The 19,224-nt window shown below is 39.8% G+C and overlaps 4 protein-coding genes across 4 annotated transcripts in view; all 4 read right to left on the bottom strand.

Annotated features, from left to right (window-relative positions):
- LOC109973928 (histone-lysine N-methyltransferase 2A-like) overlaps nucleotides 1-7,180 on the bottom strand; it is a 36,625-nt gene extending 29,445 nt beyond the window's left edge. The window contains 4 exon segments of the mRNA XM_020623829.1: nucleotides 228-314; nucleotides 2,433-2,599; nucleotides 2,772-4,266; nucleotides 6,932-7,180. Coding sequence (XP_020479485.1) covers nucleotides 228-314; nucleotides 2,433-2,599; nucleotides 2,772-4,266; nucleotides 6,932-7,180 — 1,998 coding nt within the window.
- Nucleotides 7,181-8,090: 910 nt separating this feature from the next.
- On the bottom strand, nucleotides 8,091-11,280 carry LOC109973918 (zinc finger protein 11-like). Its single transcript, XM_020623813.1, has 5 exons — nucleotides 11,053-11,280; nucleotides 10,585-10,692; nucleotides 10,295-10,410; nucleotides 9,424-9,567; nucleotides 8,091-9,336 (listed from the first exon to the last, which is right to left on the bottom strand). The coding sequence occupies exons 2-5, from the start codon at nucleotides 10,661-10,663 to the stop codon at nucleotides 8,650-8,652; spliced, it is 1,026 nt and encodes a 341-aa protein (XP_020479469.1). The 5' UTR covers nucleotides 10,664-10,692; nucleotides 11,053-11,280; the 3' UTR covers nucleotides 8,091-8,649.
- A 305-nt stretch (nucleotides 11,281-11,585) lies between these two features.
- ndufv1 (NADH:ubiquinone oxidoreductase core subunit V1) lies at nucleotides 11,586-16,519 on the bottom strand. The gene is made up of 11 exons (XM_020623814.1): nucleotides 16,444-16,519; nucleotides 15,278-15,387; nucleotides 15,099-15,181; nucleotides 14,728-14,898; nucleotides 13,932-14,115; nucleotides 13,415-13,571; nucleotides 13,039-13,293; nucleotides 12,568-12,734; nucleotides 12,394-12,475; nucleotides 12,142-12,287; nucleotides 11,586-11,851 (listed from the first exon to the last, which is right to left on the bottom strand). Exons 2-11 carry the CDS (start codon nucleotides 15,380-15,382, stop codon nucleotides 11,780-11,782), a joined length of 1,422 nt encoding a protein of 473 aa, XP_020479470.1. The 5' UTR covers nucleotides 15,383-15,387; nucleotides 16,444-16,519; the 3' UTR covers nucleotides 11,586-11,779.
- A 1,829-nt stretch (nucleotides 16,520-18,348) lies between these two features.
- Nucleotides 18,349-19,224, bottom strand: part of hcn3 (hyperpolarization activated cyclic nucleotide-gated potassium channel 3) — a 14,398-nt gene continuing 13,522 nt past the window's right edge. The window contains exon 9 of the mRNA XM_020623828.1: nucleotides 18,349-18,690. Within this exon, the coding sequence (XP_020479484.1) occupies nucleotides 18,386-18,690 (305 nt within the window). The 3' untranslated portion in view covers nucleotides 18,349-18,385. The remainder of the gene's footprint in view (nucleotides 18,691-19,224) is intronic.

Here is a 19,224-nt window from a genome sequence, read left to right as displayed (position 1 = left end):
AATCGGTGGGTTTCCTTTACGCAGGACTCTCACAGCTCAACACATTTATTCTGTTTTTGACAGGTTTTTCTCATGAGCACCTGCACGGCACAAACAAACACAAGCAGCCTGAGTGTTACAGAGCATAATACACAGTGATACATCTAAGACATAACCGCAGATGGTTATAACAAATACAGCTTATATTTTTACAAAGAACAACACAAAAACATCTTTTCAAGTGTTACCTGTGGACTAATATCTTTGGGTGATACGACAACTCTTCTTCTCCTCCTCCTCCTTCCACTTACTGGCACTGATTCTCTGGAGCCCAACTATCGGTCCAGACAAAAAGGGGGAAAACGATGTTTAAGTAAGAGCTGCTGCAACATGTTGCCATACCTTTTGAAATTAACTGATTGATTTGATTTGATTTGATTTATTCTTTCAAACATGTAAAGACAGTCAATATGTCAACACACATAATTTCACACATATCCACAAATGCATTAACTGCCAGGTTAACTGCAATTTGACTTGAAAAGTTCAGACTGCAATATGAAGACCAAGCAAATGTTTCATGTACAATCCTGCCTTCATTTTTTCCACTAGAGGTACTGATTTTTCTTCCCCTTTTTATGTGTTTGTAATGTTACTGGGGGTTTTGTTATATTTAACTATCGGCAAATGCGATAATTAAACTGACTAATTAATTTATCATTTTGGAACTACTACCTTTGGAACTATGTACAATATGCAGTCATATACAGTCAGGTTCATAAATACTGGAACAATGATAAGGTTTCTGGCTTTTGGCCTCTGTACACCACCAAAACGAATATGAATTTAAACACTCAAGATGTGAGCAATTCAAAACTTCCAGCTTTAATTCAAAGGGTTTAACAAAAGTGTGGCGTTAACCATCCAGGAATTACAGCCATTTTCATACACACCCATTTTTGGTGACTCATAAGCAATGAAACAAACTAATGTAATTACAAACATAAGGACTGCCTTTAATACTTGGATGAAAATCCTTTGCAGTCAATGAATGCCTGAAGCCTGGAACCCATGAACATGACCAATGCTGGGTTTCATCCCTCGAGATGCTTTGCCAGGCCTTTACTGTAGCTGACTTCAGCTGCTGCTTGTTTGTGGGTCTTTCTGCTTTCAATCTTGTCTTCACTAAGTGAAAAGCATGCTCTATAGCACATGTGTCAAACTCAAGGCCCGCAGGCCACATCTGGCCCAGGGTACAGTTACATCCGGCCCGCGAGATAATTTTATACATCTTTTTTTTTTTAATGGCCCGGCGATATGAAGTGCCGATAACACAAACTACAAATCCCATAATGCAGCGCAACAGCTGCCTTACCGAATGATAGGCTACCTGCGATCAGTTCCGCGTCAATTAGGTCAGATCAATCAAGCGTCTGTTGATGTATACAACCCTAATTTCAAGTCAAAGCTGTCCCCTAACAATGGCCAAGAGAAAAGTTGATTCTGAAAACAGAGCCTTTCAAAAGCAGTCAGAGGCTGAATATATGTTTACTGACATTGTCGGTAAACCCGTGTGTCTTATTTGTGGAGCTAATGCGGCTGTAATTAAGGAATATAACCTAAGAAGGCACTACGAGACAAAACATTAGGACAAGCTGAAAAATGTAAATGCAGAACAGAAGCTACAGAAGGTAGAGGAGTTGAAGAGGAATCTGACATCACAGCAGACGTTTTCACCAAAGCTAAATCACACAGTGAAGCTGCTGTGAAAGCAAGTTTTATTGCAGCAGAGGAGAAAATCAGCCCTGCCATTTACCGAGGGAGAGTTTCTGAAGAGCTGCATGATGAAAGTGTGCAACGTCTTGTGTTTGTAAATGTAAGCCTTAGCAGAAATACGGTTGCTGATTTTAAGTTCAAGTTTATTTATTTTGGAATAATATTGTATCCTGTCTGTTTCGATTCATATTTAAAAAAAAAAAACAAAAACAAAAACGTTTAGTTTTAGTCTGTTCAATCAATTTTTATCCTGTTCGGCCTGCGACCTAAAGTGTGCTTTGAGTTTTGGGCCCCTGTGCGATTGAGTTTGACACCCCTGCTCTATAGGGTTGGGATCAGGTGACTGACTTGGGCAGTGAAGAATATCCCATTTCTTGGGCTTCAGAAATTCTTGGGCAGCTTTCACTGCATGTTTTGGGTCATTATCCATCTGCACTATGAAGCAGCATCCTATCAATTTTGGAGTATTTGGCTGAACCTGAGCAGAGAGTATAGCCTTATACGCTTCAGAATTCATCTTGCTATTTTTACCAGGTCTTCAATCAACACCAGTGACCCAGTTCCATTGGCAGCAATAGAATGTTCTTTCCTTAATATTTATTGTCTTATTGTGGATATTTTGAGAACAAGAAATCTTGTTTACCTATTTCTATACAGATGTGAACCTTTATTCTTACCTGTGATAACTTGAGCTGCTTCTGCTGATCAATCTTGATGAGCTGGACTTTGGCTTTCTTCAGCAGGTGGAGCATCCTCTTATTAGCTCCACTGAGACCAATTCGATGGCTGGGCCCACTGACTTCTAAAGCCTCCTGGCTGTCCACAGCCATGCTTTCTGCTTGATCTGTGCCAAACAACATGAATAAAGAAACTCTGGTTAGATGATATACAAATAAAGGCTCTGCTATTGTAGGGCAACCCACTGAAAATGCACCTATAAACAAACTAAAATCAACTGTGTAGTCCCATTAAAAATAGGCAGTTAATACTGTTGCCATTATCTTCAAATGACATACAAGAGGGTGCTTCCACATCAGTGTTGACCACCACAGCTAGTTTCCTCACAACACCAGGAGAATCCATCTCCTCCATCATAAGCTTCGGCCTCCGCCTCTTTCTGCCATGAGAGGTCAAACTGTCACCATGATGCGTATAATCCCCCTGAGTGTCAGGTCGGCATCTCTTTTTCTCCGCCAGTTTCAAAGTCAGTTTTTTGAGGTTTTTGTATAACTCTACATGGCTTGTGCCTGGACTGGGCTTTGATGAAAACTCTGTCCCAGCAGACAGGCTGTCGACAACAGATAAAGAGTCGCTGTCTGACTGTAACAACTTGCCATCATAACCTGACTCATGAAGTGATGTGCTCGGTTTTCCATCCTCTCTCTGTTGACTCTTCAGCCATGTTGTCAGATGGCCCTTTGGAAAGGGAATTATGTCCTCATCCGAGAACCTCTTTGGAGCTTTAATAACACGAGAGGACCGTCCACTCGTTACGGGATAGGAGGAGTCACTGGAGCACAGCTTGACTTGTTCAGAAGACGAACTCGGTTCACCTTCCAATGGAGTGATTTCCTGACCTTGCAGCTGCTTCTCGCTTCCATCCTGTGTCGGTGTGGCAGGAACAGGTTCTACTACATAGGTGTAAAAAACATGCTTAGTGCGATTACGACACAGTTTTGGACCTTTAATGGTTGTTCCTGCCTTTTTCCTATACCCATACAAAGATTTATGATGATGTCTTCGCTTCTTAGAGGATTCTGCGGATTTACATTCCAGTGGCATTGCTGCTTCTTCTCCACTTTGGGCACCGGCCTCAGCTCCAGCCTCAGGAGAGGTACCCATACCCTTAGCTATTTTCTTTCTCTGCCGTTTGTGAAAGGATGTCAACGACAGAGCAACTCCTTGAGCTGCTCGTCTGGTGTGGCCAACTCGAAATCCCCCCATTCGCTTTGCAGTTTTCTGTGGCTGGGCTTGTTCTGTGTCTGAGTCCACTGACACCTCACCCTGTTCTTTGACCTTCAAAGCTTTATCTGAGCATTCAGCTGCTATCAGAGCACTCGCCAACTTCTCTTGCTCGGTGCCACCAGCTGAGGTAGTGACTGGTTGGTTTTGCGTGCTGCCTGAGTCTGTTCTTTCTCTTGATTTAATGATAATGTCAGCTGATGCTGTACCTCTCTGCCTACCTGAGGCCTGCTCATCTGAAAGTTTGGCTTTCGCAGTGACAGCTTCCTGCTTGCCATGCAGTTTAATTACCACCCTGGGTATTTCTTTGACTTTTACTGGTCTCTTCTTAACACTCTGGTCTTCTTTAGGAATCCTCGGTACAATTTTCCCAATTACAGCTGATTTTGAGGCCTTTGGTATAATTTTTCCAATGAGAGGCTTTGCTGCTTGAGAAAGGTCTGAAACTTGAGGAGCTTTTGCTCGACTAAATGACGACGACCGAGGAACAGTGCCAGATGTTTTCTTTGAACAGACTGTTGTGGTCCCAAATCCAGTGAAATCTTCCTCCTGGAGAAAACCAGAAAGTACAACATTTAGTTGATAAAAAAATTATTCAAAGTACTGATATGAAGGCCAAAAACATACAAACAACAACAACGTATAATATTAAAACTTAACTCACAATTAACTTCCATAAAGGTAGACAGGAAATAAATTACAGATGCAGCATATCTTAAATGACCACCATTTTCATACTTTAAAGGATTTGTGAAAGCAATAATGAAGATAACAAAACAATGAACTGCTTTGCCTCCTTAGTATTTCCTTTTAAACAGTGACTATGAATAGGTTTGGGAGGTGCTCAGGTTTCTGGGTGTGTGGGAGGATCACAGTAGCACAGCTGCCACCTTCTTGCTATCATGCAGTTTGTGGAGTTGATCTGAAATTGCATCCAAAATTTGTGGCACTATGGAACTCAAACAAAGAAGATACCTTTGCATATTCAATAAATAATTTTAATGATTATTCTGCCACTTCTAAGGTCATTATTTGATTATCAGGTATTAGCCCTACTGAAATTACAGCTCAGCATCTACACTGCTCTCCATTGTTACTCCAGTATTGCATCAGTATTCCGCTGGGGCATTAAATGAAACAAATTTTGGTTTCAGTCTCTGAAAAATAACTCAGCAGATTTTCTACCTGTGCACCATGTCTCTGTGCACATGTAATGTTTAGTAAGATACAACCATTTTTAATAAAATGTAATAATCAAAAACTAACTGGAATGCATCACTTCAGCCATTTAGTGATGTTGAAAAACGGTTCATTTTAGAGTATCTCATCTTAAAGAGGGATGTTTGAATACGGTTAGTTAGTGAAAACACATACTCTACCCAATAGCTATCAAAATTTAAGAACCTTTGAACACATTCAGCCTCCAGCATTCTCTAATTCAGGTACCTCTTTAGACACACAAATTGCACACTATTGCAGATTAAGACACCTAAACTTGGTCTCCAATTACTCACATTGATCTTGATGTAAAAACACAACTCTGTAGATTTGTCAGATATGATATCTATTCCACGGTGCTGCAAAGCGAGTGTGTGGCACTAAGTAACAGGTGGTAGCCCAGCTGAGCAGCATCCACAAGCTTTAGTATGAGCCATGTGACTGTTACAACTCATGCAGAAGGATTGCATCAGTGACGTCCGACTGATGTCAGACGGTAAAGCCCCTGCTCAGTACATTAAATAATATGGTTCGATCCAATTCGGGCTTGTACCATTATTGCCATTTAGCCAGACTGGTGCTAAAAAGAGTCCACCTGACTTCTCAGAAAAACAAAACAAAACAAAACAAAAAAAACAATATGAGCACACATGTTGACAAATCTGAATCCTCTGTTTGTGGTATAAAATCACTGTCATTTTATTAAGGATTTAAGGAACAATTAGTCAATCAAAATAAAATTGATCCGATGGAGTTCTGAAAACTGATTTGTTTAACTCACTGATTAAGCAACAATGACAAAAATTCATGAGCTGGTTCCTCATATGTGAGCATTTGCTGTTTTCTTTGTCTTAAAGGTTGCAAATTTAATAGCATTTAGTATTTGTATTATTGACTGACTAAAACAAGCATGTTTGAAGATTCTGTGATGGAGCTTTTTATCCATTATTATCTGATATTATTTTACCATTTGTTTTAATTTATAACTGTATTTCTAGGCTTCTGACAATGTTGAATATTCACCTGAATGTACGAAGTTACAAATAGAACTGTCATATTCTCATACACAACAGGCAACAAGACCTGAAGTCCACCATGTCAATGTATCACACCTGCAGGTGGAATTACACTTTGCAATATCTTATATTTGTGTCTTCTACCTATGCAGTCAACTTCAGCTGCAGCATACAGGCCATTAATTGTGAACCCTGCTCTTTCTTTAAAAAAAAGGCCGAACTTAAAAATTCAAGCAGGAAAAATCTTCTTATTTAAATCACTCAACAGTGAGAGGGGCATATGGACGATAGAACTGACTTATGTTTATAAATATAGGCTGTGCAAAATTGAGTTTTAGAAAAGTATTCTGCAAGATATTTGCGAGTTTGCGCCATATTGAGGTTTTTGGTCACAACCACTAGATATAGTCCGTTTCCCTTCCAGTTACATCCCACGTCAAAACACCGAGGAATCAGCTGACAGCTCTAACATTGAGAGTGGGCTGGCCAACTTATCAGCGGCGACGTTTTACCTACGACAATATTAGCAGCCTGTGGATGTCAGCACAAGGTGGGAACTTCAACTCTCCAAAATATGTCAGGGGATAAATAAACAAAGACATCCACAAGAGAATGTATCCACATTTATCATACCGCCAAAGTTTCCGCCTAATGTCCTTTTCATGCAAACAAACTCTGCTCGACAAACAATGATCTCTTGGGTGTTGTAACTTGAGCAATTTCAAATCGGACAATGAATTACTAATATCTACAGAAGCAATCGGACTGCAAATATTCACCTAACTAACATTATCTACCAAATCGAAGCATATCCTGCAGACAGACGGCTAACTTATTAGCAATGTTCACAAGCTAACTAGGTTTAGCTGCGCGTTAGCTTGAATTATTTCAGTAAGTGAGTTAACTGTTTTAAATGTCGTTATTTTAAGCAAACTGTATTGTTACCCAGCTAGCTGACATGCTACGGTTAGCTTATTCACCTCCTCACTGTTGCTGGAATCAAAGCCCGCATCTTTCTGTCGCCCATGCTTCTCCGCCACCCCGAGCAGGCGCAGCAGGGACGGATCTTCGCTCAACGCAAGGCCGATGTTGACAGGCCTCGGCCCTCCGGGAGCCCGCTCCCCCTCGTCCGAGCCCGGCCGGCCTGGGAAACGAGCCCGGGCCGGCGCTTGGGTGTTTAAACCCGCAACCATAGCGGGAGATGATAATCCGCCTCCCGATGCCGCCATTATTTACTACAACAACACGGACGGCGCCCTGGCAAAGGGTAACTACAGCGATGTGAAAGAAGCAAGATGGACTGCTCCGAGGTAAAGGCGCGAGATAGTAAGAAACAACTAGTGCATCATGGGAAAACGAACTTCGCCTTCCCAAGATTCCCCTACTTCGATACAATGGGCGACTTCGCTTGAGGAAGGCATGTCGGTTTAGGTATCAACAGAGGTGGTTTACCAACGGGGAAACAATTATTTTCGCAATCGATACATTAGTTACTGAGGAAAATAACTGACGTATTGATAATGAAAATTGTTCCACGCATAATATGTAAGAAAACAGTGAAAATGCCCATCATTTTTGCTTGATAGGTTTTTCTATGACCAACGTTCAAACTCTCACTATTACAGTATAATAGACATAAAAGAATACTGCTAGGGGCCATTCCGCTTATTTACTAATTGCAGCCACCGGTAAAAGCTTGAATATTGGGCTGCATTTTACAATTATTTGTTCTCATTGCTATATCATTTGCATTATTGCGTTATGTTTGGGGATTTAAAATCTATAATAATGCAGCATACTGATATAGACTTGTAAATCGTGACATGACAAATATTTATGAATTAAATGTAGTTATGTAAAACATACATAATTTCACTCAAATATAAATTAGTGTATGGTAGCATACTCAAGAAAGTAGTACCTCAAAAGCCAACATACTGTATGTACAGCAGTTGAGCAAATATTTGTTACATTCCACCACTGAACATCACAGATAAAAACATTTGACAGTCATTGCGGTCAATAACAAATCTAGCAACATCTTGACTAATTATGTCAGAAACAAGTCATTCTTTTTATATCTAAAATTACTAAAAGTTGTCTCTATACTCTACCCACTACTGGCTACACTGATGGTGTAATAAACTTGACATATTTGACCATTTTCTACTTTAGTAAAGCACTTTATAGTTTGCCTCTTGCTCACTTGCACATATTCAGACACGGTGACAAACAAAGACACCACCGAAAGTACTGTTTAATGCCACATTTACTTAAGAGAAAATAAGACTCAAACATCACATCCTTAAAGTCCCACAGGACAACATTTATACATGTTCCATTTTTCAGGCTGGGATTTTATTATGTTTGTGACCTGCAGTAAATACAAAACAGTACGCAAGTACTTTATAATGAATACAAACAATTTCAGGTAAAACAGAGGTAATGTCATATGGACAGCTAAAAAAATGAACTGACATGAGGTCATGGTGGACTTAAATCACAACTAGAAGCACTCAGAGAGCGCAGAACTCTGCCAGGGCATTGCCACCCCCCACTATAATCTTATCTTGCAATGGTAAAGAATCCTTCAAAAAAACGAACAAGACCCTACCCTACCCTAAATAAAAAAAAATGGTAACAATACAATCACTTAACTGAACAGTGTAAGGTTAAGTTGCAGTCTTTTCCCCATTTACTATCTTTTCTCTGCTACCTCTTCTCCCCCAGTGTGGGTGTTCTGGTGGAGCTTTAGAGCCCTCTCTCGGGCAAAGCTCTTTCCACAGGTGGGGCAGACGTATGCGTAACAGTGAGCCCTGGCAACGTGTGCTCTGAGCTGCTCAGGCAGAGCATAGCTCGTGTCACACTCTGTGCATGCAAGAGTCTTGTGAGGGGGAGGCCCATGGTCTGCCTTCCTGTGTGCCCGCAGGGCTGCAACAGAGGGGAATATGAGGTCACAATCTTCTTCAGGACATGGGATCTTAAGCTGTGGTTGCAGCTCATTGGAGGAGTATTCCTTTGTCAAAGAGCCATCATCTCCTTTGCACCCCCCTGCTTCATTTTCTTGTTTGATCTTCTTGCCGTCAACCATCGTTACCTGAGCAGCGTACTTGGGTTTACGACCACGTTTTTTGGCTGGTAGCTTAATGTCACAGTTTGTATCACTAGCAAATCTTTCCTGGTGCTGCAGGAGCTCTTCTTCTGTCTGGAAACCACTGCCACATTTGCAGCACTGATAAGTGTTGACATCATCAGCCACTACAGGACACTGTGGGTGCACTGCGATGCGATGGCTACGAAGTCGTGAAGGACTAGGAAACACGGCGCCACAGTCCCTGCAGGGACACCGTCGCTCTATGCATTCATGTCGTCTGTGGTGGTTCCGCTACAAGGCAAATACTCAAAGTCAAACAAACTGTACTGCATACATCCAGCATAAAAAAGGCTTACATTTAGTCTCCTGTGCCCTTACCTCTGTAAAAGTAAAGAAGCTTTTCCTGCAGTAAGAGCAGCGGAAGGGCTTCTCCTCTCTGCTGTGTGTGGCCTGGTGTTTACCGAGCTCCTCAGAGGAGGAAAAGCTCTTTTCACACTTGTAGCAAGTGAAGGCGATATTATTCTGCAGTTGGAACAGAAAATTAGATAAGTATCAAAGAAATTTTTAGGGTTTTCTGTATTACAATTTCTTCTCTAGTATGGTTACACAGTTCATTCATTTTGTAAATAACTTTGATGATGGGATGGGACGAGAGTTTGGTTTGAGCTGGCAAAAATAACCTTCTAAAGTAAGGTTTTCTCTGAGTTAAGATTTAATTATTTTAAAAGTGTTACCCATACATAACTTGTCCAACAGAGAAAACACTGAAGGAATAACTGTCATCATTTAATGACAAACACATCTATCAATATACTATCTCATTTTCTTCTGGATTCGTAAATGTTGGAAGCAGACACAAGAATACAGTATTGGCTGACAAATAACTATTTCATTCATCCATTATCTATACCACTTATCCTGAAGAGGGTCACAGGGGGCTGGAGCCTCTCACCCACCAGTGTCAGCTGGGTACACCCTGGACAGGTCACCAGCCTATCACAGGGCTGACACTTGGATACAGACAACAACACACACACACACTGACTCCTACAGGCAATTTACAGTCACCAGTGAACCTAAGCTGCACATCTTTGGACTGTGAGAAGAAGCTGTTGTACCTGGAGAGAACCCACGCAGGCACAGGTAGAACATGCAAACTTTGCACAGAAAGGCGCTGGGTCGGACGGGACTCAAGCAAAGATAATCAAACTTTACAGGTTCCAGCTTTGCAAATGTAAAGATTTGCTACCTGCTGCAGCTGCTGTGTGTACTGGTCCCGATGACTCTTCCTTATATGTCTCTCCCTGGCTTTGGAGTCGCAGAAGGTGATGAAGCACTGAAAACACTGCAAACTCTCATGCTGATCTGCATCACAACAACATGACAAATTGCTTATTACTTAAAACCTAGTAAAAAAATGACTACAGGGCATACAACCCTGCCTGTCTACTGTGACTGTTGTGAAATCATACTTTGGTAAATAGAATTAGGCCACAGCACTACAACCTGTATGAACTACGTATATAAATGTTATCTTACAGGACTCAGACTTGATCTCCGTTGAGGTGGACTTCATCTCACTCCCAACAATGACTTGCTCTATCTTCAGCATCTCCATGCTTTCACACACTACCGGGCCACGTGGAGCTGTAACACAGGTCAGGACCACATTGTCTGTATACACATGAACACGCATGCCAGTGAGCAAAGCTAAACTGACCCCAAGAGATCACTGCAATGACAAACGTGAGGCTAGCTTTAAGTTAACCCTTGTAGACAGCATCGAGATGTCGCGGACAATTAAAGATAGCCAATTGAAAGCAAAGTAAATTAAATACATACATCTTCGGCGAAAAGCTGGGTTTTATATACTTAGGCCAAAACAGTTATTAAGAATAAAACAGTTAACATTAGGCCTGAGCCATTTGACGGACAGATGGGAGAAACGAACGCTGGTCGGCATGCACATCTGCAACCAAGAGCAGGGGAGTGCGCGCACATACTTACATTAGTGTTGCCTTTGAGCCTATGTACTTTAAATTTGCATGTGTATGAGAAATCTGGATTAATTGTAACTTAATACTCTGCAATCAATTTAAAATTTGATCAGTTTCTTAGTAGCGCCCACTGAAACGAAATGACTCCGCGCTGAATAGTGTAATATCACGTGACATGGGAAACGATGCCCAGAGTGGCTGTGAGGATGCTGACTACGACGTTATCGCGAGATTAAAGAAACATCGCCTGGCAAGTACTTCAATAGTGGCTTTTAATCAATTGCAGGAGAAAAATACTCAACGCACAAATGTAATTATAAACGGTTAAACCATGCATAATGTGATTGTATGACTATATGAACTGTTGCACACTGTTTCCTTATGACAAAATTAAACAAAGCATGAGGCCTGAGTTGTCTGCAAAAAAGAGCATTTTTTATGTTAAAAATATGACCGTTAGCTACATCTCTTTTCTTTTTTTTTAACACATAATAAAAAAAAGTACAAATACTAAATACAAAAACAAAAGTCTAAACAAAAAAGCCTGATGTCCAAACAAGAAGTCATGTGCTAATTAAAGGTTTGTAGAACTTTATTGATAACTTTATCAGACAAGGATGACATCACTCAATAATGAGGTGATAAGACAGTACATTAGCATTTTAAATAATTTGTGATTGACAAGTACAGGGCTAGGGGCATATGCGGAAGATGGACAAGTTCAAGGAGTAAACATTTTAAGCCCTGGCCTGCTGCTGGTATTCAGCAATCCGGCTTTCCATCACAGGCCTGAAGTGTCTGATCAATCCCTGAGAACACAGAGGAAAGAACAGAGTTATCTCTTTTGGATTAAAGAGTTTGTAGTAGAGACTATTACTATAGGAGGCCTGGTAGAGAAAAAAAAAGTTTAAATTGATGATTGTCTTTTTTCATGTTTGTTCATTCATATTTAGGACCTTGACATTTAGATCAAATTAAGAATGCTAAATCTCAAACTATAAACAAGGTCTTTCCCAGACAATTGTTTCCAGAGTTCCCCAATAATTCTTTTAATGATCCTGTTAGTATGCAGATTTATTATGACAGTAGAACTGTTTACCTGCACAGGCCATGCCGCACCATCACCCAGGGCACAGATAGTGTGTCCCTCAATCTGCTTACTAATCTCCCAAATCATGTCGATCTCTGCTGGCCGTGCATCACCACGTACAAAACGCCACATCATCTTGTTCATCCAGTCCACTCCTACAGGAAGCACACAAACCAAAAAAATTGTAATAATTTTGAACTTTATTAATGATATTACAAGACAATGAAAAACCTTGTGACCTAGCGTGTGACAAATACTTGCCTTCTCTGCAGGGTGTGCACTGGCCACAGCTCTCATGCTTATAGAACTCAATCAGGCGGGCAATGGCTCTGATTATGTCAGTCTACAACAACAAAAACATGCCCCAGTATAACAGATGAATGCTGGTTTCTTTAAGAATGGTGATTAACTATGCTGCAGAGCCAACAAACTTACAGATTTGTCCATAACAATGAGAGCCGCTGTTCCCAGGCCAGTCTGAGCTTGGATGAGGCCATCAAAGTCCATCAGCACCTCTTCACACACTTTCTTAGGAATGAGGGGTGTTGAGGAGCCACCAGGGATTACAGCCAACAGGTTATCCCATCCACCACGCACTCCACCTACAGATGTTTATTTCAATTAGGTAAAAAAAAATCTTTTCAGTCCCTGACCCCTTGGCACAGATGCACATGCAGATTAACGAAAATGATGAATGTAGGTTGTCCCTTTTCAAAATATGAATTCATTCCAGGGGTGGGGGTTTTTATTAATTCAGAGAAAAACAGTTCTTCAACAGTAGTAAACTTTTTTTATGACAAAATCCTGTAACTCAAACATCTCAGTCCAACTCTTAATTTGATACAGATGTTGTCTCAAATAATGAGGCAAGTACACTCATTATAACATCAGTGTCGTATTACATACCTGCATGCCGCTCGATAAGATCTTTTAGAGGAATAGACATCTCCTCCTCTACAGTGCAGGGGTGGTTAACATGACCAGAGATGTTGAAGAGCTTTGTGCCGGAGTTTCTCTCTCTGCCAAAGCTCAGAAACCACGATCCTCCCCGACGACAGATGGCAGGCGCCACAGATACCGTCTCCACATTGGCGACAGTTGTCGGGCAACCAAACACACCTTTGGGACAGCAGCAGAAAGGATGCAAACATTTCAGAGCCGCTTTTATTTGGAAAGAGCAACACATATCCAGCAGTAGTCCACTGTGGGTCAGATCGCAGTTACAGTAGGATACACACTAAGGACTAATGCAATCAATATTTTCTCCAACCTCCTCTGCCCAGCTTCCCTTGCTTTCCTTCCAGGGACTCAATAAGTGCAGTCTCCTCTCCACAGATGTACGCTCCAGCACCACGCATCACAAACACATCAAAGTCATAACCGGAGCCACAGGCGTTCCTTCCAATCAGCCCAGCAGCATAAGCTTCATTAATAGCCACCTTGGAACAGATATTTGGATTTCCCAAGACGCATGTTAATGCCAGGTCTGAACAGGGCCTCAGTTACTTCTCAGAATGTGTGCTATGATTTGTACCAAAATTCCCCAGTTTCTTTTGTTGTTGTGCTGCTGCATCTTCAGTTAGGTGGGTGCATGTTCTGTTGTGTATATTGTTTGTATTTCCCTACTAATTTTAGCAAGATTCTGGAAAAATAAGACTGAAAGTTGTATTTTCTAAATTTATACTGTGCAATTGCAAACATTCATAGTGTAAAACATAGCACATAAACTGATCCTTCAGTCATTTTACACATTGTCATTTTAACGCTTAAATATTAGGCTTCACTCAGTCCACTTTCACCTGCAGGTTGGACGACTCATTGTAGAACTCTCCTCTGATATAGATATAAGCAGCACGCGCCCCCATGGCCCTCCCAGCAATCAGGCAACCCTCCACCAGCTTGTGTGGGTCATTCCTCAAGATCTCCCTGTCCTTACAGGTGCCAGGCTCTCCCTCATCTGCATTCACCACTAGATACTTTGGCCTAAAGGAAGAAATTAGAAGTGGGTTAAACGGGATACAGAAAATGTCCTTTTTTGACAGCTCAGCCACTGTCATGGATGAGCCTAAATAATCTGAATATAGCTTCTGCCAAAACTGATGTTTGGCTACAGAAGGCATTCAAAAGCATCCATCTAAATGTCAGTGCGTGCCAAACCAATCGAGATGAATCCAGCTAGGGCCATGACTGCATATTTTAAAGCTGCACTAGTCTGTTTTTAGATTTCATGCCCTAAAGTGGCAACAGGAAATGATGATTGCAAGACACCATTTAGCAATTTAGTAATGGCTTCTTCCTTATGAAGAATACAGTTGTTGCCTTTGGGGCATTTTGGTCTAAATATCAAGCTGACTGATATATAAAGATGTTACAAGAATATGAATCAGCATTAACTGCACCAACTGTAAGATCTGGCAACTTTTTAATGACTGATTGTCAAAATAATCATCAGTTCAATAGGTTTTCCCGGATAACCATGGCCTAAAATTATTTTGAGGAACTTGTGCAAATTAGAGAATAGCATGACAATGTTATATGACCAACAACAGAATATCAAGCAAAAAAGGCAGAATATCTGTCTGTCTCCTCACTGACCTGCCATCGCTGGGCTTGTTCATGAAGCCCCACTTCATACCAGTAGGGAAACCAGCTCCACCTCTTCCACGCAGGCCAGAAACCTTGACTTCATTGAGGATCCAGTCGACTCCCTTCAAAAGGATCTCCTTAGTTTTGTACCAGTCACCGCGTTTCAATGCACCCTTCAGCCTGAAACACAAATAGGTGGAGTAGGTGAGGAGTGTGTTCTTATTTTGCTATATACATGACTAACAATGTTTTAATCCAAAAACTACTGCTGTTAGCTCAAACACATGCATAACTGGGATTTTTCTTTTACAGCTCATGACAATATTATTTATTGTAAATGCAGATCCATCAAATGAATTTATGTTTATACTTGGTGTTACCTCCAGTCGTGGCGCCCATAAAGGTTTGTGAAAATTCTGTCCTCATCGGCCAGTGGTCCATATGTTGTTTTCTTAGGAGGACTCTGGAAAAATAAGGCATTCACAGAAAAATTTTAACTTTGTAGTTAACATTTAAATTTTAGTTTGATGTTAGTTTTACTGAAATATAGCCCACACACCTGTGCTGTGCTGTTGAGTCGTGTGATAGCAGTCACTCCACCTTGACTGACAACAGCTGGAGCACGTGCCACTCCGCTCACTACTGCTCGAGACAAGGACAGCATCCTTCCTGTAGGGAGGAGAGATAGTAGTGTGGCATGAGATTGTACAAGTTAGTTTAAGTTACTTTAGTTTCAAACAGTGGACAGTAGAGTAAGTTTCTCTGTAGCCCCTAAAGAATAACATGAAAATATGCCATATGTAGTAAAGCTTTTTTAAATCATGAAACACTGTTATCATGCTGTGGGATTATTTACAACACTAGTGCTGAATACTGAACAGATATTGAGCAAAAACCGAAGAGTGCTAGCTGAAAATACATGTCACTGATTTTGATTTTCCATTAACTTAACGTTAGCCTTATTAACCAATCACTTCAATAAGTTATATTTCACAACTACGGAACTGGATTAGTAACATTAGATGCCCTAAAATAAGCTTATCAAGTGACAACAATGCATGTTCATTTTGGTAGAGCTGTAATATTTTTTTAGCTCATGAATAGTACCAAAACAAGACCAGTGGAGTGAGGCGACACTAACGCTATTTCTGCAGCAGACGCATTTTATTTAAGCACAATTTATACTGGATTGTCTTTTTTGTGTCGCGAAGAATGCATGTTTGAATGAACCAACGTTACTTTTCGTCAGTGGAAAAGCTTCAACAGAGATCTGTGCAACTTCTTAAACGAGGTTATGTCAGAGGTGTTGAGAGTTAGCGTTAGCTAGCTAGTTAACGAACCGCCTTCACTGCGATCAATCTTAACACTCCAAGTAACACACTTGTAAATAAATGTAATGGTTATGGACAAACAAGGGCTGTTGTTTAGGGGTGGGATCGTGTACACGCTGTCAAATGTCTGGGAGTATTCGTTTATAAAAAGTGTTGTAAACGTTCTCACCCCTACTCTTGTCGCCTATATGAGATGGTAGGAATAACGTTATACACTGACCTCCATAGTCTATCTTTGCTAATTTAGCTAGCTGTTAACCTTGTGATGTCAAGATAAAAGCAGCGGATTCACGGCGCGGCATATATATATATATCTGCTACCAACAATGTACACATTAATTCATTGATAACGGCTATTACATTAAAAGCACTGAAACAATTAATGATTTAATACCAGTTAGCGTTCCAAGTTTAAGAAACGTAGACAGGAAGTAGACGAGCACATGACCCGGAAACACACAACAACTACTTCTTCTTCTTTATTTAGATATTAACATTTATTTATTTATTTATTTGTTTGTTTATTTATTTATTTAGGTTAGTCCCTTCTAATAACTCAAACTCGGTAACACCATTGCAGTGCAGTGAAGGAGTAGTGGGTGGGATTCACTATGTTCCTGCTTTTTTGTAGGAATAATATGGCAAAAACACATTACCTGCTAAAATTATATCCAGCAAATCTTGTCTTAATTTAAAAAAGACTTTTAATATAGTTCAATTTAGCTCTCTTCAACCAGCTCTAACACAAAAATTCTACAATTAGGCCTATACACATTATGGCATCAGCAATAGTCATTCAAAAATATAATATATAACAGAATATCACTCACAAGTAATTTTTTCTTGGACTATGGACTTTGAAACTTCAAGTAGCCTCCAGGCCTACCTGTCAACACTTTTGTAGCCTACATTTACTTAAGTAGTCTTTTGAATGCATGACTTTTACTTGTAAAAGATTATTTCATACCTTTACTTCAGTAAAAGTTCAGAATCTTCTATAAACTACAGACAGTTATATTGATTATAATCTTTGACACCATAATTATGCAAACGTCAAAATTAGGTATCCCTTAATACTTCAACACTAAAATTCAGATAATATGTTAATGCTGTTGCTTTTAATAATACACAGAAATATGTTAATATATAATAGTCACATTTCCTGGGATTTTTTTTCCACAAAAAAGTTGTTTTGTTTTGTTTTGTTTTTTGCATTGTGATACAACTTTTTTACTTCAGTAGAAGGTCTGGGTATGTCTTTCATCAGAGGTGTGTCTGTGTCATCATAAACAGCTTTATCATCTTCAAAACAAACAGTATAGGCAAAAATACATTTTCTAAAATTTATGTTTAAAGGACAGAATTATTTATATTTACCTGATATTAAATAGTATAATAAGGATTGTTAATGATAAATTTTAAATAATGAAAAGTGATATCAGCATTTGGGCTAAAATTAAACAAATTCATGTGATTATTTCTGTCATACTCTATCTTTTTATAAAATGGACATTTTATAACCAAAGATATTTTGTCCCTGCATCAAATTTACTTGTAAGTAATAAAAGATGACTAACATATATTCAAATGACACATTTATAATTCAGTAGCTAATTCTTATCTGCTTTTCAAAAATTTATAAAAAGCCAATTGTACATTTGCATATAAACTGCCAGCAGTAACTAAAAGTAAAACAGTGCATTTTAAAAGGAAACTGAGTAACTTAGTCCATGTGTGGAAAAAAATCTAATAGTACTGGATACTAAATTGTAGAGAAGCAAGGGTAGATTTTCCTTTATGATTAAATAAACAACTTTATATGTGAGTCAATGTGGCCATTAAAAGTGTGATGTATAACTGTGCACAACCTGTCTGTGCAGGTGGAATTATTACATCACAGCAGCTTATCCTCAGTGAACATTGGTATTAAACCCTCACTTGATGCAACCCGGAGACCATCAGAAAGCTGCATGACACATCGCCCAGCTGGTGCTCCTCTATGCGTCCCGTATCCTGTAAAATTGACCCGATGGATAAACTGCAACCTCAGACAGCGTAGATACAAATGAAAAATGATTCTTAAAGCAGTATTTGCAACTGCAAAAGCTAGTGCTACCATTGGTTAAAAAAAAAATTATACAGTGAATCTAACATGGAAGGTTTACAAATATCTAAAACAACATGATCTTATATTTAGCTTATTGAGGTTCAAGTACAGAATACCAAAATGAAATTAATGTAAGGTGCAATATTTAAGTGCAAAGTTATGTGTTAATAAATACAACTGAGGGTCTTCATCATCACTGAGGGCTAATGTCAACAAAATTCAGTAAAAATTACATTGAAGATTTCTTTGCTGTGTGGTCAAGATCAGTCAAAGTGTGACAGATAACCTCAACATTTCTGGCAGGAGTGTCTCTCTTTTGGTATTTATAAAGTGACACTTCTGGGGGAGGCTGATAACCAGGTCTGTGAGCAACCCGGTCCAGTCGGTCCACAGCCACACTCTCAAAGGCCCTCCTCATCAGAGGGTGCTCCTCCAGGACCTCGTTAAAACTGTCCACACTCAGAGAGTAAAGGCGGCAGTAGGTGTCTGCGCTCACGCTGGCTGTGCGCCGCCCCCGGGTTAGCAAGCAGATCTCTGAACCAAGCAGACAGAATCGGTTTAACCATTAAAATACTGTAATACAATTTAGAAAACAAACTCATTTGCCTTCTTGTCTCAAGCTAGATGAGACTATCAATACCACCCTGTTGTTTGTATGATGAATATGAATCTATAGCCAGTAGCTTGTTAGCTTAGCAAAAAATGGTAATGTGGAAACAGGCTTGGCACAGAAGTTGTAGATTCATATACAGTGGGTACGGAAAGTATTCAGACCCCCTTAAATTTTTTACTCTGTTATATTGCAGCCATATGCTAAAATCATTTAAGCTCATTTTTTTCCTCAATAATGTACACACAGCACCCCATATTGACAGAAAAACACAGAATTTTTGACATTTTTGCAGATTTATTAAAAAAGAAAAACTGAAATATCACATGGTCATAAGTATTCAGACCCTTTGCTGTGACACTCATATATTTAACTTAGGCTCTGTCCATTTCATCTGATCATCCCTGAGATGGTTCTACTCCTTCATTTGAGTCCAGCTGTGTTTGATTATACTGATT

This window comes from Monopterus albus, unplaced genomic scaffold (genome assembly GCF_001952655.1).
Source record: "Monopterus albus unplaced genomic scaffold, M_albus_1.0 scaffold310.1, whole genome shotgun sequence".
Lineage (NCBI taxonomy): Eukaryota > Metazoa > Chordata > Actinopteri > Synbranchiformes > Synbranchidae > Monopterus > Monopterus albus.
The sequence above is the reverse complement of the archived record's forward strand: the minus strand, read 5'-3'. Positions and strand labels throughout refer to the sequence as shown.